At 30.3% G+C, this 13,802-nt stretch overlaps 5 protein-coding genes and 1 long non-coding RNA gene across 22 annotated transcripts in view; 3 read left to right on the top strand and 3 right to left on the bottom strand.

Annotated features, from left to right (window-relative positions):
* LOC111679891 (rho GTPase-activating protein 20) overlaps window positions 1-3,540 on the bottom strand; it is a 33,233-nt gene extending 29,693 nt beyond the window's left edge. For all 12 annotated transcript variants that reach the window (XM_046951067.1, XM_046951072.1, XM_046951064.1 and 9 more), the window contains exon 1: window positions 2,847-3,540. In XM_046951067.1, the coding sequence (XP_046807023.1) occupies window positions 2,847-3,295 (449 nt within the window). In that variant the 5' untranslated portion in view covers window positions 3,296-3,540. The remainder of the gene's footprint in view (window positions 1-2,846) is intronic.
* Window positions 1,512-2,913, top strand: LOC124419945. Its single transcript, XR_006940932.1, has 3 exons — window positions 1,512-1,935; window positions 2,033-2,175; window positions 2,244-2,913. It is a non-coding gene; the product is annotated as an uncharacterized LOC124419945 (long non-coding RNA).
* A 1,692-nt stretch (window positions 3,541-5,232) lies between the features above and the next one.
* Window positions 5,233-7,363, top strand: LOC111679895. 2 transcript variants are annotated; one of them, XM_023441498.2, is made up of 6 exons: window positions 5,233-5,667; window positions 5,734-6,110; window positions 6,346-6,423; window positions 6,517-6,656; window positions 6,721-6,978; window positions 7,035-7,363. In XM_023441498.2, exons 1-6 carry the CDS (start codon window positions 5,405-5,407, stop codon window positions 7,173-7,175), a joined length of 1,257 nt encoding a protein of 418 aa, XP_023297266.2. In that variant the 5' UTR covers window positions 5,233-5,404; the 3' UTR covers window positions 7,176-7,363. The 2 variants fall into 2 exon arrangements, with proteins under 2 accessions (XP_023297266.2, XP_046808652.1); XM_046952696.1 differs by lacking the exon at window positions 6,346-6,423 and having other exon boundaries at window positions 5,241-5,667.
* Window positions 7,182-8,326, bottom strand: LOC111679896 (probable 28S ribosomal protein S26, mitochondrial). The gene is made up of 3 exons (XM_023441499.2): window positions 8,002-8,326; window positions 7,653-7,941; window positions 7,182-7,591 (listed from the first exon to the last, which is right to left on the bottom strand). Exons 1-3 carry the CDS (start codon window positions 8,208-8,210, stop codon window positions 7,385-7,387), a joined length of 705 nt encoding a protein of 234 aa, XP_023297267.2. The 5' UTR covers window positions 8,211-8,326; the 3' UTR covers window positions 7,182-7,384.
* A 525-nt stretch (window positions 8,327-8,851) lies between these two features.
* On the top strand, window positions 8,852-13,774 carry LOC111679903 (sideroflexin-2-like). 3 transcript variants are annotated; one of them, XM_046952159.1, is made up of 4 exons: window positions 8,852-8,923; window positions 12,323-12,688; window positions 13,032-13,288; window positions 13,365-13,774. In XM_046952159.1, exons 3-4 carry the CDS (start codon window positions 13,282-13,284, stop codon window positions 13,757-13,759), a joined length of 402 nt encoding a protein of 133 aa, XP_046808115.1. In that variant the 5' UTR covers window positions 8,852-8,923; window positions 12,323-12,688; window positions 13,032-13,281; the 3' UTR covers window positions 13,760-13,774. The 3 variants fall into 3 exon arrangements, with proteins under 3 accessions (XP_046808115.1, XP_046808116.1, XP_046808117.1); XM_046952160.1 differs by lacking the exon at window positions 8,852-8,923 and having other exon boundaries at window positions 12,532-12,688; window positions 13,061-13,288; XM_046952161.1 differs by lacking the exons at window positions 8,852-8,923; window positions 12,323-12,688 and adding an exon at window positions 12,856-12,987 and having other exon boundaries at window positions 13,061-13,288.
* Window positions 8,875-12,326, bottom strand: LOC111679897 (UDP-glycosyltransferase UGT5). Of its 3 annotated transcripts, none has more exons than XR_006941059.1 (5): window positions 11,538-12,326; window positions 11,046-11,475; window positions 10,754-10,985; window positions 9,500-10,694; window positions 8,875-9,451 (listed from the first exon to the last, which is right to left on the bottom strand). XR_006941059.1 is itself a non-coding variant. In XM_023441500.2 (4 exons), exons 1-4 carry the CDS (start codon window positions 12,008-12,010, stop codon window positions 9,865-9,867), a joined length of 1,965 nt encoding a protein of 654 aa, XP_023297268.2. In that variant the 5' UTR covers window positions 12,011-12,326; the 3' UTR covers window positions 8,875-9,864. The 3 variants fall into 3 exon arrangements, 1 of the variants encoding a protein (XP_023297268.2); XR_006941060.1 differs by having other exon boundaries at window positions 8,875-9,431; XM_023441500.2 differs by having other exon boundaries at window positions 8,875-10,694.
* Window positions 13,775-13,802: the final 28 nt, after the last annotated feature.

The following is a 13,802-nucleotide window of genomic DNA, read 5'->3' as shown; positions in this document are numbered from 1 at the left end:
ACAATTTACGAAATATTAATTTTAGGCAACTTCAAGCCCTTTATTTGTAATTTGTTGTTGCTGTTTTATATATCTATCTATTTCAGATTGCATTTTAGGGCGTCATAATCACAGAGAATTTCTTCATACTTTACTACTACTACTACACACATTAAGAGTTCGTAATCGTTTTGAATGAGACCTACATTTTGTGGTCATTAAACAACAAACAACAGACAAAAACAAATATTGAAAAATAAATAAAAGTTTTTTTTATAGCAATTTAAAAGAGCAGCATTTTATCAATGTAAAAGATATTTTTTATATAAAAAAACAAACTTTATATATATAAATTATACGATTAGGGAAAACCTACAACAAATAAATTTGTAGAGTGGGACTGTTGAGTGACTATTTGAAACTTAAAAGAAATATGTATGTTTGTGTTCTATATAGTAAATTTCTGATTAAAAACTTTAGGGAAAAGCTAAAGAATGAATGAATTTATAAAGGTAGAAATATATGGAAAAATATTTGAATTTTTATTTGTTTATGTTGCAATCATAGGCGGCAATTGAAAAGTATGATATGCTTTAAATGTTTTAACAAAATATTGTTATAATTTAGAAAAAAATACAATAATTAAATTTTAACTTGTTCAAAACTATTTAAATCAAGTGTTTTAAAGATTTCTTATAATTTACTTAAGCTAACATCTATTTATAGTTTTCCATTATATTGTACGCCTTAGAGTTTAAGTGGCACCTTAAACTAAATGTAAAATGTTTGTTTTTTTAACTATTTACGTCTGTAGGTAATTAATTATAGTAATAAAATACTTGTTGATTACAAATGTTCTGCTCTAATTGCAATGTTTACGTATGAACATAAAAAAGTAGAAAAAAATTAAACTAAACACAAATTACAGGTAAAAAAAAAACGTTTCAAGACAAAAGAAACTTGCACACAAAATGTATTTTGAACGCGTGAACAAATCAAATAATTTTGCAATATTTGTAAATAAATAAATGCAATCAAGTGGAAAAGCAAACAAAACACAAAATGTAATAATAATAATGGGTTAAATGAAATCTAATGCAAGCAATAATATTTTATTTTATTAAAAAAATATGAAATTTTGCAAATTATTTTTATTTTTTGTTAATTATTATATAAAAAAACTATTTTCAAAAAGTTTTATTTATATATATTAAGATTTTATAATTTGCACATCATTTTCCTTGCAATTCTAGCGTTTTTCTAAATTATTAATTTGGCAACTCTTTTTATTTAATGCCAGCTAATAACAAATGACACAAGACAGGTTGAAAACAAAAACAAAAATTGTCAGCAAAAAACAAAACAAAAAAGAAGCAGCTTAATAACAAAATGCAATAAATAAAAAACAAGTGTTTTTCGCTAAAAAAAAAAAAAAAAAAAACAATTATAAAAAGAAACAAGTTTTTGTAAAGTTCAAATTTAAAAGAAACAAATAAATATTAAATGAAAATCAATTTTATTAAAGCAAAATTGCAAAAAGTGGAAAATACAAGCAAAAACTAAAAAAAAAACAACTTATGAAACTAAACCAGCCAGAAAAACTGGAAAATGTGAATGATTATGTTGTGTTATTAGGTTTTTCTAGTTGTATTTGTTGTTTTTTGTTTCGAGGACAACATCTGCACTATTCATTCATTTATACATAGTACTTAAATATTACAGACAACATAATAAAACTGAAGACACGTAGGCGCTTCTAGTTTTCTTTTGCATATCGGCCTAAATGCATCTGAAAGAGATTGGCTGTCTGACTAGGCTGTTTGTGGTTATTTCACTGTTGTTGTATTTTTCTATTGACTTAAAGATTAAAATCACCAAAAAAGTGTAGCCAAATTAATGATTTCTCTTTTCACATAATTTATGACTGTCAAATGGACCAAACAACTAACAAAGCAGGTACGATTTTAGAAACTTTAACTTAAAAAATTGGTATATATAATATTTCTTAGTGAAATTGACTAGTAAAATAATGTCATATTTGTATTTCTTTAAGGATTTCCTGTGCAATTTTGGCCTTTATGGAACACCAAGTCTCATTGTAAAAGTATAAAGGTCTTCTTAAAGAGATTCAAAGATTGTCGGAACTATTTTTATACAATTAACTGACTAAAGACGATTGATTCAATCTCAAAATTGGTTAGATTGTTCAAAATATTGCCATTAGGAATATATGATTTCTAATTTTTTAAATCTTTGTTTAAAAGAAAAAACTGTTTTTCAGCCGACTGGTTCACAAATAATGGCATGTTCCCTCGACAATTGGATCTTTGCTCCGGAAAGAACCGAGTAATACTCGGCCAATGATTGTCAACCCAGCTGTATCAACCAAAAGTTTTTCCCAGGAAAGAACTATCGGCCACAGTCGAACTGTTACAACAACAAATATTAACATGATTTGTCAGAGATAGAGTTCAAAAAGTTTTCGACCTAATTTTTGTAAGAGAGCTTTTAAAAACCCATAGATAATGCAAAGATATATTGTAAATAAAAAGGAGTATCAAATACCAATTTCATTTGGAAGTTTTTTTTTTACAGATTAATTTAATTTGTTACTTCATGTTGCAATTAAATTCGATAAAATGCTCTTAAGAGAATACAAGTCAAATGTTAGTTTTAATTCATCCACAATTTATCAATTTAAATTAAAAACTCATTATAAAATCTGCTCATTTTACAAGAACTCATTAGATTATTTTAGCTAAATTATTCTAAATTTCTTAAAAATATACAGCACAACAATTCCCTTAATATCCTTTACAATCTATGAAAAAAATGAAAATTCCATCTAAAAACTATAATTTACTTACTTGTGTAAACGTTCAATTTGTTCCGATTCGTTTGACAATTCAATTATAGCAAATAGTTCCTCTTCACCCGAACGACCAAAAATACCATTTGGTATTTTGCGTAAGAATTTTTTCAGCACACTAGCAATCGTATACACTGAATAATTGTCCACATTAACCAAACGGCCGGCTTGTAAGAAATGTATTAGCTTCTTCATGGCACCCTGATGGCCGGGTGCTCGAAACACATCGCGACGATTGGGTGACTCTTTATTCAGCTTAAGTATGAGAACCAGTAAAGGTCCGGGAATGTTGTCATTTTTGCACACCTCCTCTAAAGGTACACCAAATTTAACTTTTTCCAAACGATAGGGATACGTGGGTGCCGATGAACCAGGATGACCACAAGAAGTAACCACATTGCCGAAATCGGCAGCACGTCGATGTACACGTTCGGCCCAGCTAGACATGTTGCGCGTTTTTTTGTTTTTCGTTTCTTTTTTTGGGCGTGTAGGCGTTTGGTTTGTTGTATTCTTGTTGTTTTGATTTTTTGTTGTTTTTACGAAAATCAATCAATTACAAACTGATTTTCATTTGTAAATTAAATTGATTTATTTAAATTTTCTTAAAAAAAAGAACACCCATATGAAAAAATTTAAGAAATCGTTTCAATTTATTAAAAGTTTTTCTTAAAACATGTAATTCTTGGAATGCTATTTTTTCATTTCTCTTTTTGCTCTCGTTTTTTTCACTTTTTTGCTTCGTTTTTTTCAACTTTTTGCTTTACTTTTTCTTGTTGTTGTTATATTTTCCAAATATACACACACATTTAAACAATTTCATTTCATTTTCACACATAATTTTCAATTGTGGTTGTTGTATTTGTTGCCTTTTTTTATAATATTTCTTTTCTCTACGTTATCTTTTTACTCTCAATTTATTTTATTTTAATAGAAATCATTTGAATCAATTGGAATATAAACAAAAAAAATAAATAAACACAACTTTTTCTTGTTGTTGTGTGTTTGTTTTATGAATTTGTTAATTATAAAGAATAATTTTCATTGAAGCAGTTAAATTAAATATACTTATTTCTTTAAAAATTTTGCTTTTGCATTTTTGTTGTTGTTTTTGATTTGTTATTCAAAGTTGTCTTTGCTGTTGTTGTAATAAATATTCTAAATGTTGCAGTAGCGAAATTAATGAATATTTCACTATTTACTAAAGAATTTCAAAATTAAAATATAAATTATTAGCCTGTGCCTTTTTTATGCAAAATTACTTCTGGTAGAAAGAATTATTTGAAACCATTTGCTGCAGCAGCGCGCTACCAACTCCAGGATTGTTTCGTACGCAGCAGAGCAAAAAAAATGGTAGAAAAAGCAGAGACTGAAAATTAACACATACAGACTTTTTTGTAACACAAAAAAATTTTCACTTTTTTCTTTTTTTCACTTTCATTGAGCTGTATATACACTTTTTATATTATTTTCAATAATTTGCGGCTTTAGCAGATGTTAATTAACTTTATTTCGTTTAAAATTTGATTTAATTGTTTTTTCTTTTTTTAATAAAAACTTGTGTATATTTTACACAATTTTTTTTTCTTGTATGGATTCGCTTTAATTTTTGATCCGTCACAGACATCTACTCTCTCCGAGTTTCGAACACAAAATAAAATTTTCTGCTCAAACTTGTTTAACGACTCTGCTGTTAGAGTTGCCAGATAAATAAGAGAACATAATTATCGACAATTACATTTTTTAGAAATATAACATTCAATCAAATAGAGAATTTTTTAATAGATTAAAAGTAAATTTATTAGTTATGTTTTTTGGAATTATATTAAATTTATGTATTTCAATATAAAATGCAAAATATATTGTTAATATAAAAAAATCGCCAAAACTGTCTAGTATGCTTAATTGCAACACTGTTTTTTACAATTTGTGTCATTTTTTTAATTTTTTAGATAAAGCAGTAATAGCGCGTTATTACCAAGAAGACAAGGAACAACAAAAATATGTGAATAATTGTTATTAAATTAATATTTAAATGTTTTTCTACTAAAAAAAGAGAACAATTGACATTGCAGTCGTTAATATTAAAGAAAGTTTGTTTTAAATATTATATATAAAACAAAAAATTTCAAAAATTTTTTAAATTTATTCAATTAGAAATGTTTTGTTTTAAGTGCTAAACTTTTAATTTTAAATGTTAACTGCAAACACACTTTTCTTTAAACTTTACAAATATAATTGAAACACACTATTTGTAAAAAATATGCTTAGAAATCAATCAAAAAATTAAAGACCCCAAAACCAATAAAAACTTAGTTCGTGAGCAGTGAAGAGACAAAACATAAAGCACACTGTTGTTTAACAATAATAATACCTTTTTAAGCAACTATGATCTAATTTGACATTTGTCGTGTTTTTTTTTTCAAAAAACGTTGCTTTAATGTATTAAATTTAGCAGAAAAGTTCAATTGAATAAAAATTAATAATTATTGCAAATAACAAATAACGCACAAACGGCAAAACACTCTAAAGTGACAAATAAAACAATAACATAAGCATATGTCCTCTAATAATGCCAATAACATGCCTGCCTCTACAGTGAAATCCACCTCCACGGCAGCTGTCAATGCGGCTGAAACTAATCCAACAACAAAAATTAAACGTGAGTCGTCTTCCGCAACGCTAATGTCGAATGGAACAGCGAAACTGTCGTCCCTAACACCGGCCAGGGATCTGACATTAGGTGGAAGAGGTGGTGGTGCAGCGGGGGCCAATAAAAAAGTATTTTTACCCAATCTTAATGTAGTGAGAAATAAAAATACGTTAGTAGATGATGAAATTATTAAGTTTGCAGTGAAAAAATAAAATTTTTGTATTTCCCACAACAGCAATGTCAAAACGTCTAAGGACACTACCCTAAGAGGTAGAGGAAGAGGTCGTGGTGCAGAACGTGGAGCTAGGGGTGGTTCGAGAGGTAGTCGTGGTGGCTCCTCTTCTTTAATACAAACGACTGGTGTTTTTTCAGAAGGTGCAGGCGCTGTCAATATACGCCAAGCCTCACGATCCTCCGGCTATAGCCGTGATGATGAAGCCACACCCTCGGCCATGAGAAAACCCACTTTATTGAAAAGTGAAAAGAAATTAGATATAAAGGCAGTTTTGGCAAAGGATGTTGATATTTTAAAAGCACTCGACGATGTTGAGGACGATGATGAAATAGAACAAAAGACTGATTTGGATAGAATACCTGTACAATTAAATGAAGGTAAGTTGAAAGCAAAAGATAAACGAAAATGAAAGGATAATAAGAATATTAGCTGGGAGATTGGACTCTTCACTGCCGGTTATATTCTAAAAAAGTCCCATATTAAATAACAAAGGATTTGTTGTACCACAGACGTCTCAAATATTCCATAAGAAAGATAAAACAATAAACTTGATAGGTTTACTAATTTTCCTATAAACTTTAACACCCTTTTACCCTTAAATCCTTTCCTAAGCTAAATGGAAATATGTTAAATCAGAGGTTAAATTGGAATCAGTGGGAGCACCGGCTTTAACAAATGACTCAAAAGAAGGTAAATTTTTTAGAAACATAAGTACCAAACTGTAACAATTTACAAATAACTATAAAACTTAATAACTGTTAATAAATTTTATTCCTCAAACAGATGCTGTGGCTATAGCTTCTCAAATGCAAGCCATGCATGTGGCTCAACAGCTAGAACAACAAAATAAACCCCTACCACGTTATCCTCAAACGTTAAATGAACTGCTAGATAACTCCCAATCACAGATATTTATAATGCAAGTAGGTGGAGATTTTTTAAAAAATATGTTTATTGAAATTTGCTAAATTAAGTGATTTTATTTAGCTGCCGGATACTCTACCTTGTGTTGAGGAAGACTCGGATTCACCGGAAACCACAGAAAAACCCTCCACCTCAACAGATGCCTCTAAACCGGCAAATCCTAGTGAACGAAAGAAAAAACCTGTCAAAGCTAATGTCTTAAAGAAAATGGAGGAGGGTCAAGTGGGGCGTTTGATACGTTACAAATCAGGCAAAGCTAAATTAGTGCTAGGGGAAACCTATTTTGATTTGGATATGGGCATGGAAACAGGATTTTTACAGGCAAGTTTTTTTTTGGTTAGTTTTTGTTATATTTTTCTTAATTTATTACTTTATAGGACTTAATGTCTATAAGCTGTAATCGTGATGAACGCAGTGGTAATATGATAAATTTAGGACCCATACAAGCCAAAATAACCGCCACTCCCGATTGGGAACAACTGCTTAAACAACCTCTAAGTGGAGATCAACAACTGTAGCATAGATTTGTTTCACATTTAGGATTTTTCTATTTTATTAACATTATTATTTCTTATGTATGTTTGTATATACAGCTTTACAATAATGGACTACTATTGTACGCTGCGCTCCTTTGTTTTACGAAAAGAAAATTTACCCTTTTTTTAATATGCAACAATAAACAATAGTTTGTGGCTTAAAACTAAAACGTAAGACTGATATTTCTTCTTTAGTTTTGCACTTCTAGACGATCTTCGGCTTCGGAAAGTGTCTGGAGATTTTGCCCACCTCCCGAAGTATTGCCGGGTGTATTGGTGCGCCCTTGGTACATATTGCCATGTAAGTCTATGGAGAAGTTATAGTCAACGGGATTGGCCAAAGCTTGCTCGATGGCTGTCTCAAGATTTTCACGGGTAATAAAGGTTTTGGATAATTCCTGTTCACAAATTAAAAATTGTTGTTTTTTTTTAATTATTAGTTATTTAATTTAATGTTACCTTTTGCTTTTTAACTAAGGCCTCTATTTGTTCCATTCTCTCTTCCTCACGTTCTTTGGCTAGACGCAAACGTTCCTTAATATATTCCGCCTTTTCTTGTTTTTCCTTGGCCAAACGCTGCTCTCTAATTTGGGCAATTTCTTGATTCCATTTTTCATTCTCCTGTAAACAGCGCTGGAATTCAGCTTCTTCTTGTTCCGCTGTTAAAACAAAATGACCGGCTGTAGAGGTTTCATCCAAACGTTGATTTTCTTCTCTTAAATATTGGCGTACCGAACGTAGTTGTGTTCTGTATTCAAAATAAAAAACAAGTGTAAAATAATTCATTTTAATTCTTGCAAGCACCTACTTGTAGTTATTATGCAAACGCATTAATTCGGCTTTTTCCTCAGGAGTTTGTTGTTTTCTTTCAGGTACACGAAACAATTTAGATTTTGCAGTGGGCAACCAACGGGGCTTACGTCTCCATCTTACAAATTCCAAAGCAAAACCAGATTGCCCAGTCTTGCTTTCATTTAAAGCTAAACGCTGTAAAATACCCGCGGGAGCACGCAACATATTGTTTATTAAATATATTACTTAAATTTTAAGTTTAATTAATGATTTTTGGTATTTTTATCGAAAAATTTACACATTCAATGTGTTTCAATGAAAAGCACCAAAAATATGTTACGCGATTTGACAGCTACAAAAAAAGCCGAACAGCTGTTTGTGGTGTGAGAGGCGAAAATAAATTTGTTATCATTTCAGGTTGAATGATATATGAAAAACACAAATTTAACAAAAGTTGGCAACGCAAATCTAAAATAAAAATTTAAAAATATATATATGAATGTTGTCAAATAATCTTTGTTAAAAAATGATAAATTACTTAAATAATTAATAAGTTTTAATAATTATTAACAATTTTTTAATACATGTGTATCAAATTTGAATTGAAGCCTTGGCGCAAAAAGTTTGAAACCGGAAATGTCTCAAATATCAATAGACATCCATTATTAGCAATTTCACCAACCTGTCAAAAAAGGAAATCACATTTGTTAAATGCGCCAGAAAAGGAAATGTCATTGGGTAAGTGCACCAGAAAAGAAAACGTCATTTTGCAAATGCGCCAGAAAGTGAAATGTCTTTGGCAAATGCGCCAGAAATGGAAATGTCATTGTATAAGTGCGCCTGTTTTTTAAGCTTCGGTCAGTTTTTTCTTTACAATCGTTGCGAACAGTTTAACATCGGTAGTGAAAATTTTGTGCAAAATTTATTTAAGCAAAAAGGTTAGTAATGAAATTGATTGATTATTACTAAAATTAGGAAAATTTATAAAAGATAAAGCAAAGAAAAAGATAAATCTTTGATTTTGTTGGTAAAATTGATGGTTTCTTACTTATTGAAGCAGGGGGTTGGTTTTCCAATTTTTTTTTTCAATATTTTTTCTTTTTTTATGATTTTCATTGCAAAAATCACATATCTTAAGCATTTATTTAAGTTTTGTTGCAATTTCGCAAGTTTTTATTATCAGTGAGTCAATTAACTTTGTGGCGTTGCAGCTACATACAATAGCTGTCTTTGCAATTTGCTTCCGGCGGTTCCGAAGAGCCTCCGTTTCATTTGCTAGTCCCCCTTTTAGTTGGACAGTTGCATTATACCATCTCTGTCCAAAAACATTATTAGTTGGAGGTCATGTTAATGTTTGGCCAAAAGATCCTTATCACATTTCCGTCAACTCGGATTCTCCGGCTGTTGTTGTAGCACCTAAAACTAGAGTCGGAGGTTGGTACACAACTAGAAGTAGAAAATGTATACTGAATTATATTATTAATATATTGTACAATAGAATATCTGCAAGTTACATTGGTTTCTGATTTGGCAACTGCAAGCTTTATGCCAGCGTCTTTGTCCCGGTCTTTGTTAGTGCCAGGTTTCTTTTTGTTTTCTGTGTATGCTCTAAGTTTTCTTAAGATAATTGTTAAAAATTCATATATGTATAACACATAAAGATAGAGTGATGTTTTGAGTGTTTATTTTATATTTTGTTTATATATTTTTAAACATTTATAATACCATGTACTTAAAGAAAATACACACACACATTAGAGTATACAGTGTAAAATAACAATTATTGCAAAAAGTATTTCATAAAAAACACATACATACACATAAAACAATATTATCGATTATATTAAAACTAATAAAAATTTAAGAAAAATAAATTTTCTCATATGTCTTTAACGTTGTCCCCAGAAACCTGATCGAAAAAAGGTGATTCCCTTTTAGCCAAAGGAGTAGTGGGTGCTGAGGAGGATGAAACCGAACAATTGCAACAAGAAGAGGAACTATTCGAAGATAGACGTTTTCGTTTTTTAGAATTTACATCAGAATTTCTACGTTTGCTGCCCATAGGTCTCATTAGAACATCCATATTGTCTTCTGTATTCTCCTTATGCTGTTTTTTGTTATTACCGCAATTTCGAGGTGGTGTGGTAGATGTTAGGAAATCATTAACTTTGCAATAATAACGATGATTATTTTGTTGTTGATTGAGTAAATTTAGTTTAGTTTGATTTTGATAAGAACGTTTTAATATACAACTGGTCAGTAGAAAGGGAATGGCTAAGATCGCTAATAGACCCAAAATTAAGGTAAACATAACATCGATTAGTATAGAATTCCAAAAATTTAAATGGTGAGAGTGAGGCTTGAGATAATCTAAACCATTTGAGGCTAAAGTCATTTCTATGGCATTAAGTGTTCTTGTTAAGGGACTCAAGTGGTCTAGATTTTGCAATAATTGTTGTTTTAATTCCAAAACAGATGATTGATATTGTGATTTGTCTTGTAATAGCTGTTGTATGGCATACATTAATTGATCATAGGCCAAATCGTTGTAGTTAAGCTTATAGGCGGCATTTTGTTTGGAAAGTTTTTCTGTTAACACACATTGTTCCGGGGTAATGGGTATGGCCAGAATATATTTCTCGTAAAACAAAGCCTCGGTAATGCTCATAAAACCACCGGAGGTTATAAAGATTTTAACGTTTTTATAGGCTTAAAGATGGGGAATGTAAAATGATTATTATGAAAAACAAAAAATTGTCTAAACTTACCCAATATTGCCTGTTGGGGCCACCAATTGTTTAACAATATTTGTTTGCTTATATTCAAAGTTAAAGGTAATGAGTCTGGTTCATCGTATTTAATTATAAAACGCATATCCGGCAGTGTTTCAAAAACATCAAAAAATAGTTGTAGTTTTTCCGAGGGGAAATCATAAATATTGGCACCAAAGCTCATGTAAATCACTCCCTGATTAGCTTTTTCTATAAATTCCCTAATATGCTAAGAAAATATGTACAATATTAGTTCATAACATTGATAAGTTTAATCTCAATAACTTACATTTGGCAATTCTAATTGCTCTTCAGTGGTTTTCAAATGTATGCCCGCAATACTTAACATATTGGGTAGAAATGCCCTTGGATATTGCAGTACTGGATGTGTATTTATTAAGGCCAATGATAGATTTTCAGTCAGTTCTTTATGGTGGGGTAGTTCTTTGCACCAGTTGGCAAGTTGACATAGTGGTTCAAAATGTTTCGTATAAACAGCCTGTTGTGAGATCATATGGAAAAAGGAATAGGTCAATTTTTCAAACATGGCCATCAAAGTATTGACACAACGCTGCCAAAAAGTCATGTCTTTGGCATAAGGCAAAAAATTACTAGGATCCAAGGCAGCATTTTGAGGATTGCCAAAACGTTGATTTAACCAGGTATTCGAGCCACTGGGACTTAACACCATAGTGGGTATTTGATAGTAGAAAGACAAACTACAAAAGAAAATTATTATTGAAAGAAATATGTAATTGTTTATTATCGACCTCCAACTTACCCCAATAAGGCATCACTTAAAAATAAATCAACTATAAGTAAATCGAACTTTTGTGGTGACTGCAGCATTTCCCTTACTTGTGAATTCTGCAACAAATTATCGGTATTACTGGTGGTGGCATACATTAGACGTGTAAAATGTTCCATAACAGATTTATCATGCATTTCTTGCAAATCGAATGACAAACCCATTTCCAGCCAATTGTTTAGCAAACCCTCTACTTTTATTTCACGAAATTTTTCTTTGGTCATGTTACCCCTTGTCAAGTTATCCATTTCATAGGGACTTATTAAGGTCACTGTATGATTATGCTGCTCCACTAATTGCGTTAGTATATAATGACCAAATAGATAATGGGATTTCCAAACACTAGGCATTACAGCCAATATATGAGCACCCTGACAAAGCCAGGTGGGGGTTGCTAGTAAGAGATATAAAACCTGTATTGTCCATAATGTAAAAATCTTGGTCATTTTAATGCCGTCGTTTTGTTGTTCTTTTTATTGTTTCGACATTCCTTTGGGTATGACAAAATTATTATGTTGATATGTAGGTGTGCTACTGCTGCTTTTTCAAGTTGATAGTCTGGTTTTTGCCATCCCCTCCCTAGAAGTTAATCCTGTTTGTTTTTTGCGTTTCAGAGTTATTAAAAGCAAAAGTTTTTTATTTTTTTTATTATTTGAATTCACACTTGTTTTACATAATGTTGTGTATAGGAAAACTATGTTAATTTGTTTAATTATTATATATTTTTTTGCAAAATGTAATAATGATTTTTTTTTTAGTTTATCGCAAATGTGAATTGCAAAATATGTATGAGAATTATAAACAAATCAAGAGAAATATAACAACCCCACATAAACTGTGACCAAAGAAGCAGCAACAATAAAAACAACAACAATAACAATATAAACAAATGTCAAGCAGACAGCTGTTTCGTATGCTGCAAAAGGATGCCCAATTATGTTGTTAAAATTGAAAGAAAAATGCTTTTATATGGCAACTCTCATGTTTTTTTTAACAGCTGTTTATGTGAAGCTTGCGCTATAAACAAAATTTCCCTCCACAAGCCAAAAAAATAATAGAAGAATAGATAAAAAACAAGAAAAAACAAAAGTTACTGTTTTAACCGGAAAGTCAACAACAAAACGGTAAGTTTTAGCGGAATTTTCTAATTGGAATTTTAAACAATTTTTAATAAAAATATAGTAATTGAATCGGCAAATATATTAAAAACCCCAAAATTTCAATTTAATGTTCAAAGAAGAAATAATTATTATGTTAAAAAAATGGCTACACTAAAAAATAAACTAAAATTGGACAATTGCCAAAGTATTTTTATTGAAAACTATACATTTTCTTCTATTTGCTGAAAAAAAGAAATAAAAAGTGTAAGTTTTTTCTCAACTAGAGAAAAAAGGCAGGTGCTAACTAAATAATTAAAAAAAATGTAAGATTTTATTTGAATGTTTTTGTTCTAATCTTTTTTTATAGAACTAAAATAAACAAACTATAAATTTTAGTTGATAAACAGAAGCAGCTAGTAAGACACAAGACAAGGTCGTGCGTGCAACACAATAATAGTCCATTTGTTGGTTTGTGGAAAAGTAAAATTAAAAAATCAAAAACGCATTAAATTACGTAATTATCCAAAAACCAGTGACAAGGAATACATCAAATAATATAAATTATTCATTTGGTATAATTAATACTTGTTGGGTTTAATAAAAACAATTCCAATAAAATGCAAAGTAAGTGTACCTGGCAATGTTATAGAAAATCGATAATAAATTTCTGTTTATTTAATTTAATATTGGATTTTTATAGATTTACTTACTCCCCGCATTGATGTGGACAAACCTTTATATGATTTATCTACCTTTGCCGGTCGTTTTAGGCATTTTGCCTGGATGACTGATCCACGCACTGTCATTGTGTCCAGCGACAAATTAATGCAAGCCAAACAGTTTGTTGAAAACTATCGCCAAGGTAAGGAACCTGCAGGCACCACTTCCGAAAAAGTTAAATATGCCATGAAATTGTATAATTCTGCCTTTCATCCCGATACCGGAGAGTTGCAAAACTTTTGCGGACGCATGAGTTTTCAAGTGAGTATAATAAATCTATATACATACGTACATATACACATAGTATACAAGCATACATACTTAGGCAATTACTTAATCACGACAATTATTGCAAACGAGTCTTTTGTTAAGTGATTAAAGCAATTGCTGCCCCCCATCAATTAGTTATACATTCTGT

The sequence above is a fragment of the Lucilia cuprina genome, chromosome 5 (genome assembly GCF_022045245.1).
Source record: "Lucilia cuprina isolate Lc7/37 chromosome 5, ASM2204524v1, whole genome shotgun sequence".
In the NCBI taxonomy this organism is placed as follows: domain Eukaryota; kingdom Metazoa; phylum Arthropoda; class Insecta; order Diptera; family Calliphoridae; genus Lucilia; species Lucilia cuprina.
This window is presented reverse-complemented; position numbering and strand designations above follow the sequence as displayed.

What these genes read in the sequence shown, in the direction of transcription:
- LOC111679895 (XM_023441498.2), top strand. Translation starts at nt 5,405, where the DNA reads ATGTCCTCTAATAATGCCAATAACATGCCTGCCTCTACAGTGAAATCC. An exon ending in ACCTGTACAATTAAATGAAG is followed by an intron (nt 6,111 to 6,345) that starts GTAAGTTGAAAG and finishes TCCTTTCCTAAG; the next exon opens with CTAAATGGAAATATGTTAAA. An exon ending in AACAAATGACTCAAAAGAAG is followed by an intron (nt 6,424 to 6,516) that starts GTAAATTTTTTA and finishes TTCCTCAAACAG; the next exon opens with ATGCTGTGGCTATAGCTTCT.
- LOC111679896 (XM_023441499.2), bottom strand. Translation starts at nt 8,210, where the DNA reads ATGTTGCGTGCTCCCGCGGGTATTTTACAGCGTTTAGCTTTAAATGAA. An exon ending in CGTTTGCATAATAACTACAA is followed by an intron (nt 7,942 to 8,001) that starts GTAGGTGCTTGC and finishes TTTTGAATACAG; the next exon opens with AACACAACTACGTTCGGTAC. An exon ending in CCTTAGTTAAAAAGCAAAAG is followed by an intron (nt 7,592 to 7,652) that starts GTAACATTAAAT and finishes ATTTGTGAACAG; the next exon opens with GAATTATCCAAAACCTTTAT.
- LOC111679897 (XM_023441500.2), bottom strand. Translation starts at nt 12,010, where the DNA reads ATGACCAAGATTTTTACATTATGGACAATACAGGTTTTATATCTCTTA. An exon ending in AGCAATTAGAATTGCCAAAT is followed by an intron (nt 10,986 to 11,045) that starts GTAAGTTATTGA and finishes ATATTTTCTTAG; the next exon opens with CATATTAGGGAATTTATAGA. An exon ending in GCCCCAACAGGCAATATTGG is followed by an intron (nt 10,695 to 10,753) that starts GTAAGTTTAGAC and finishes CCCATCTTTAAG; the next exon opens with CCTATAAAAACGTTAAAATC.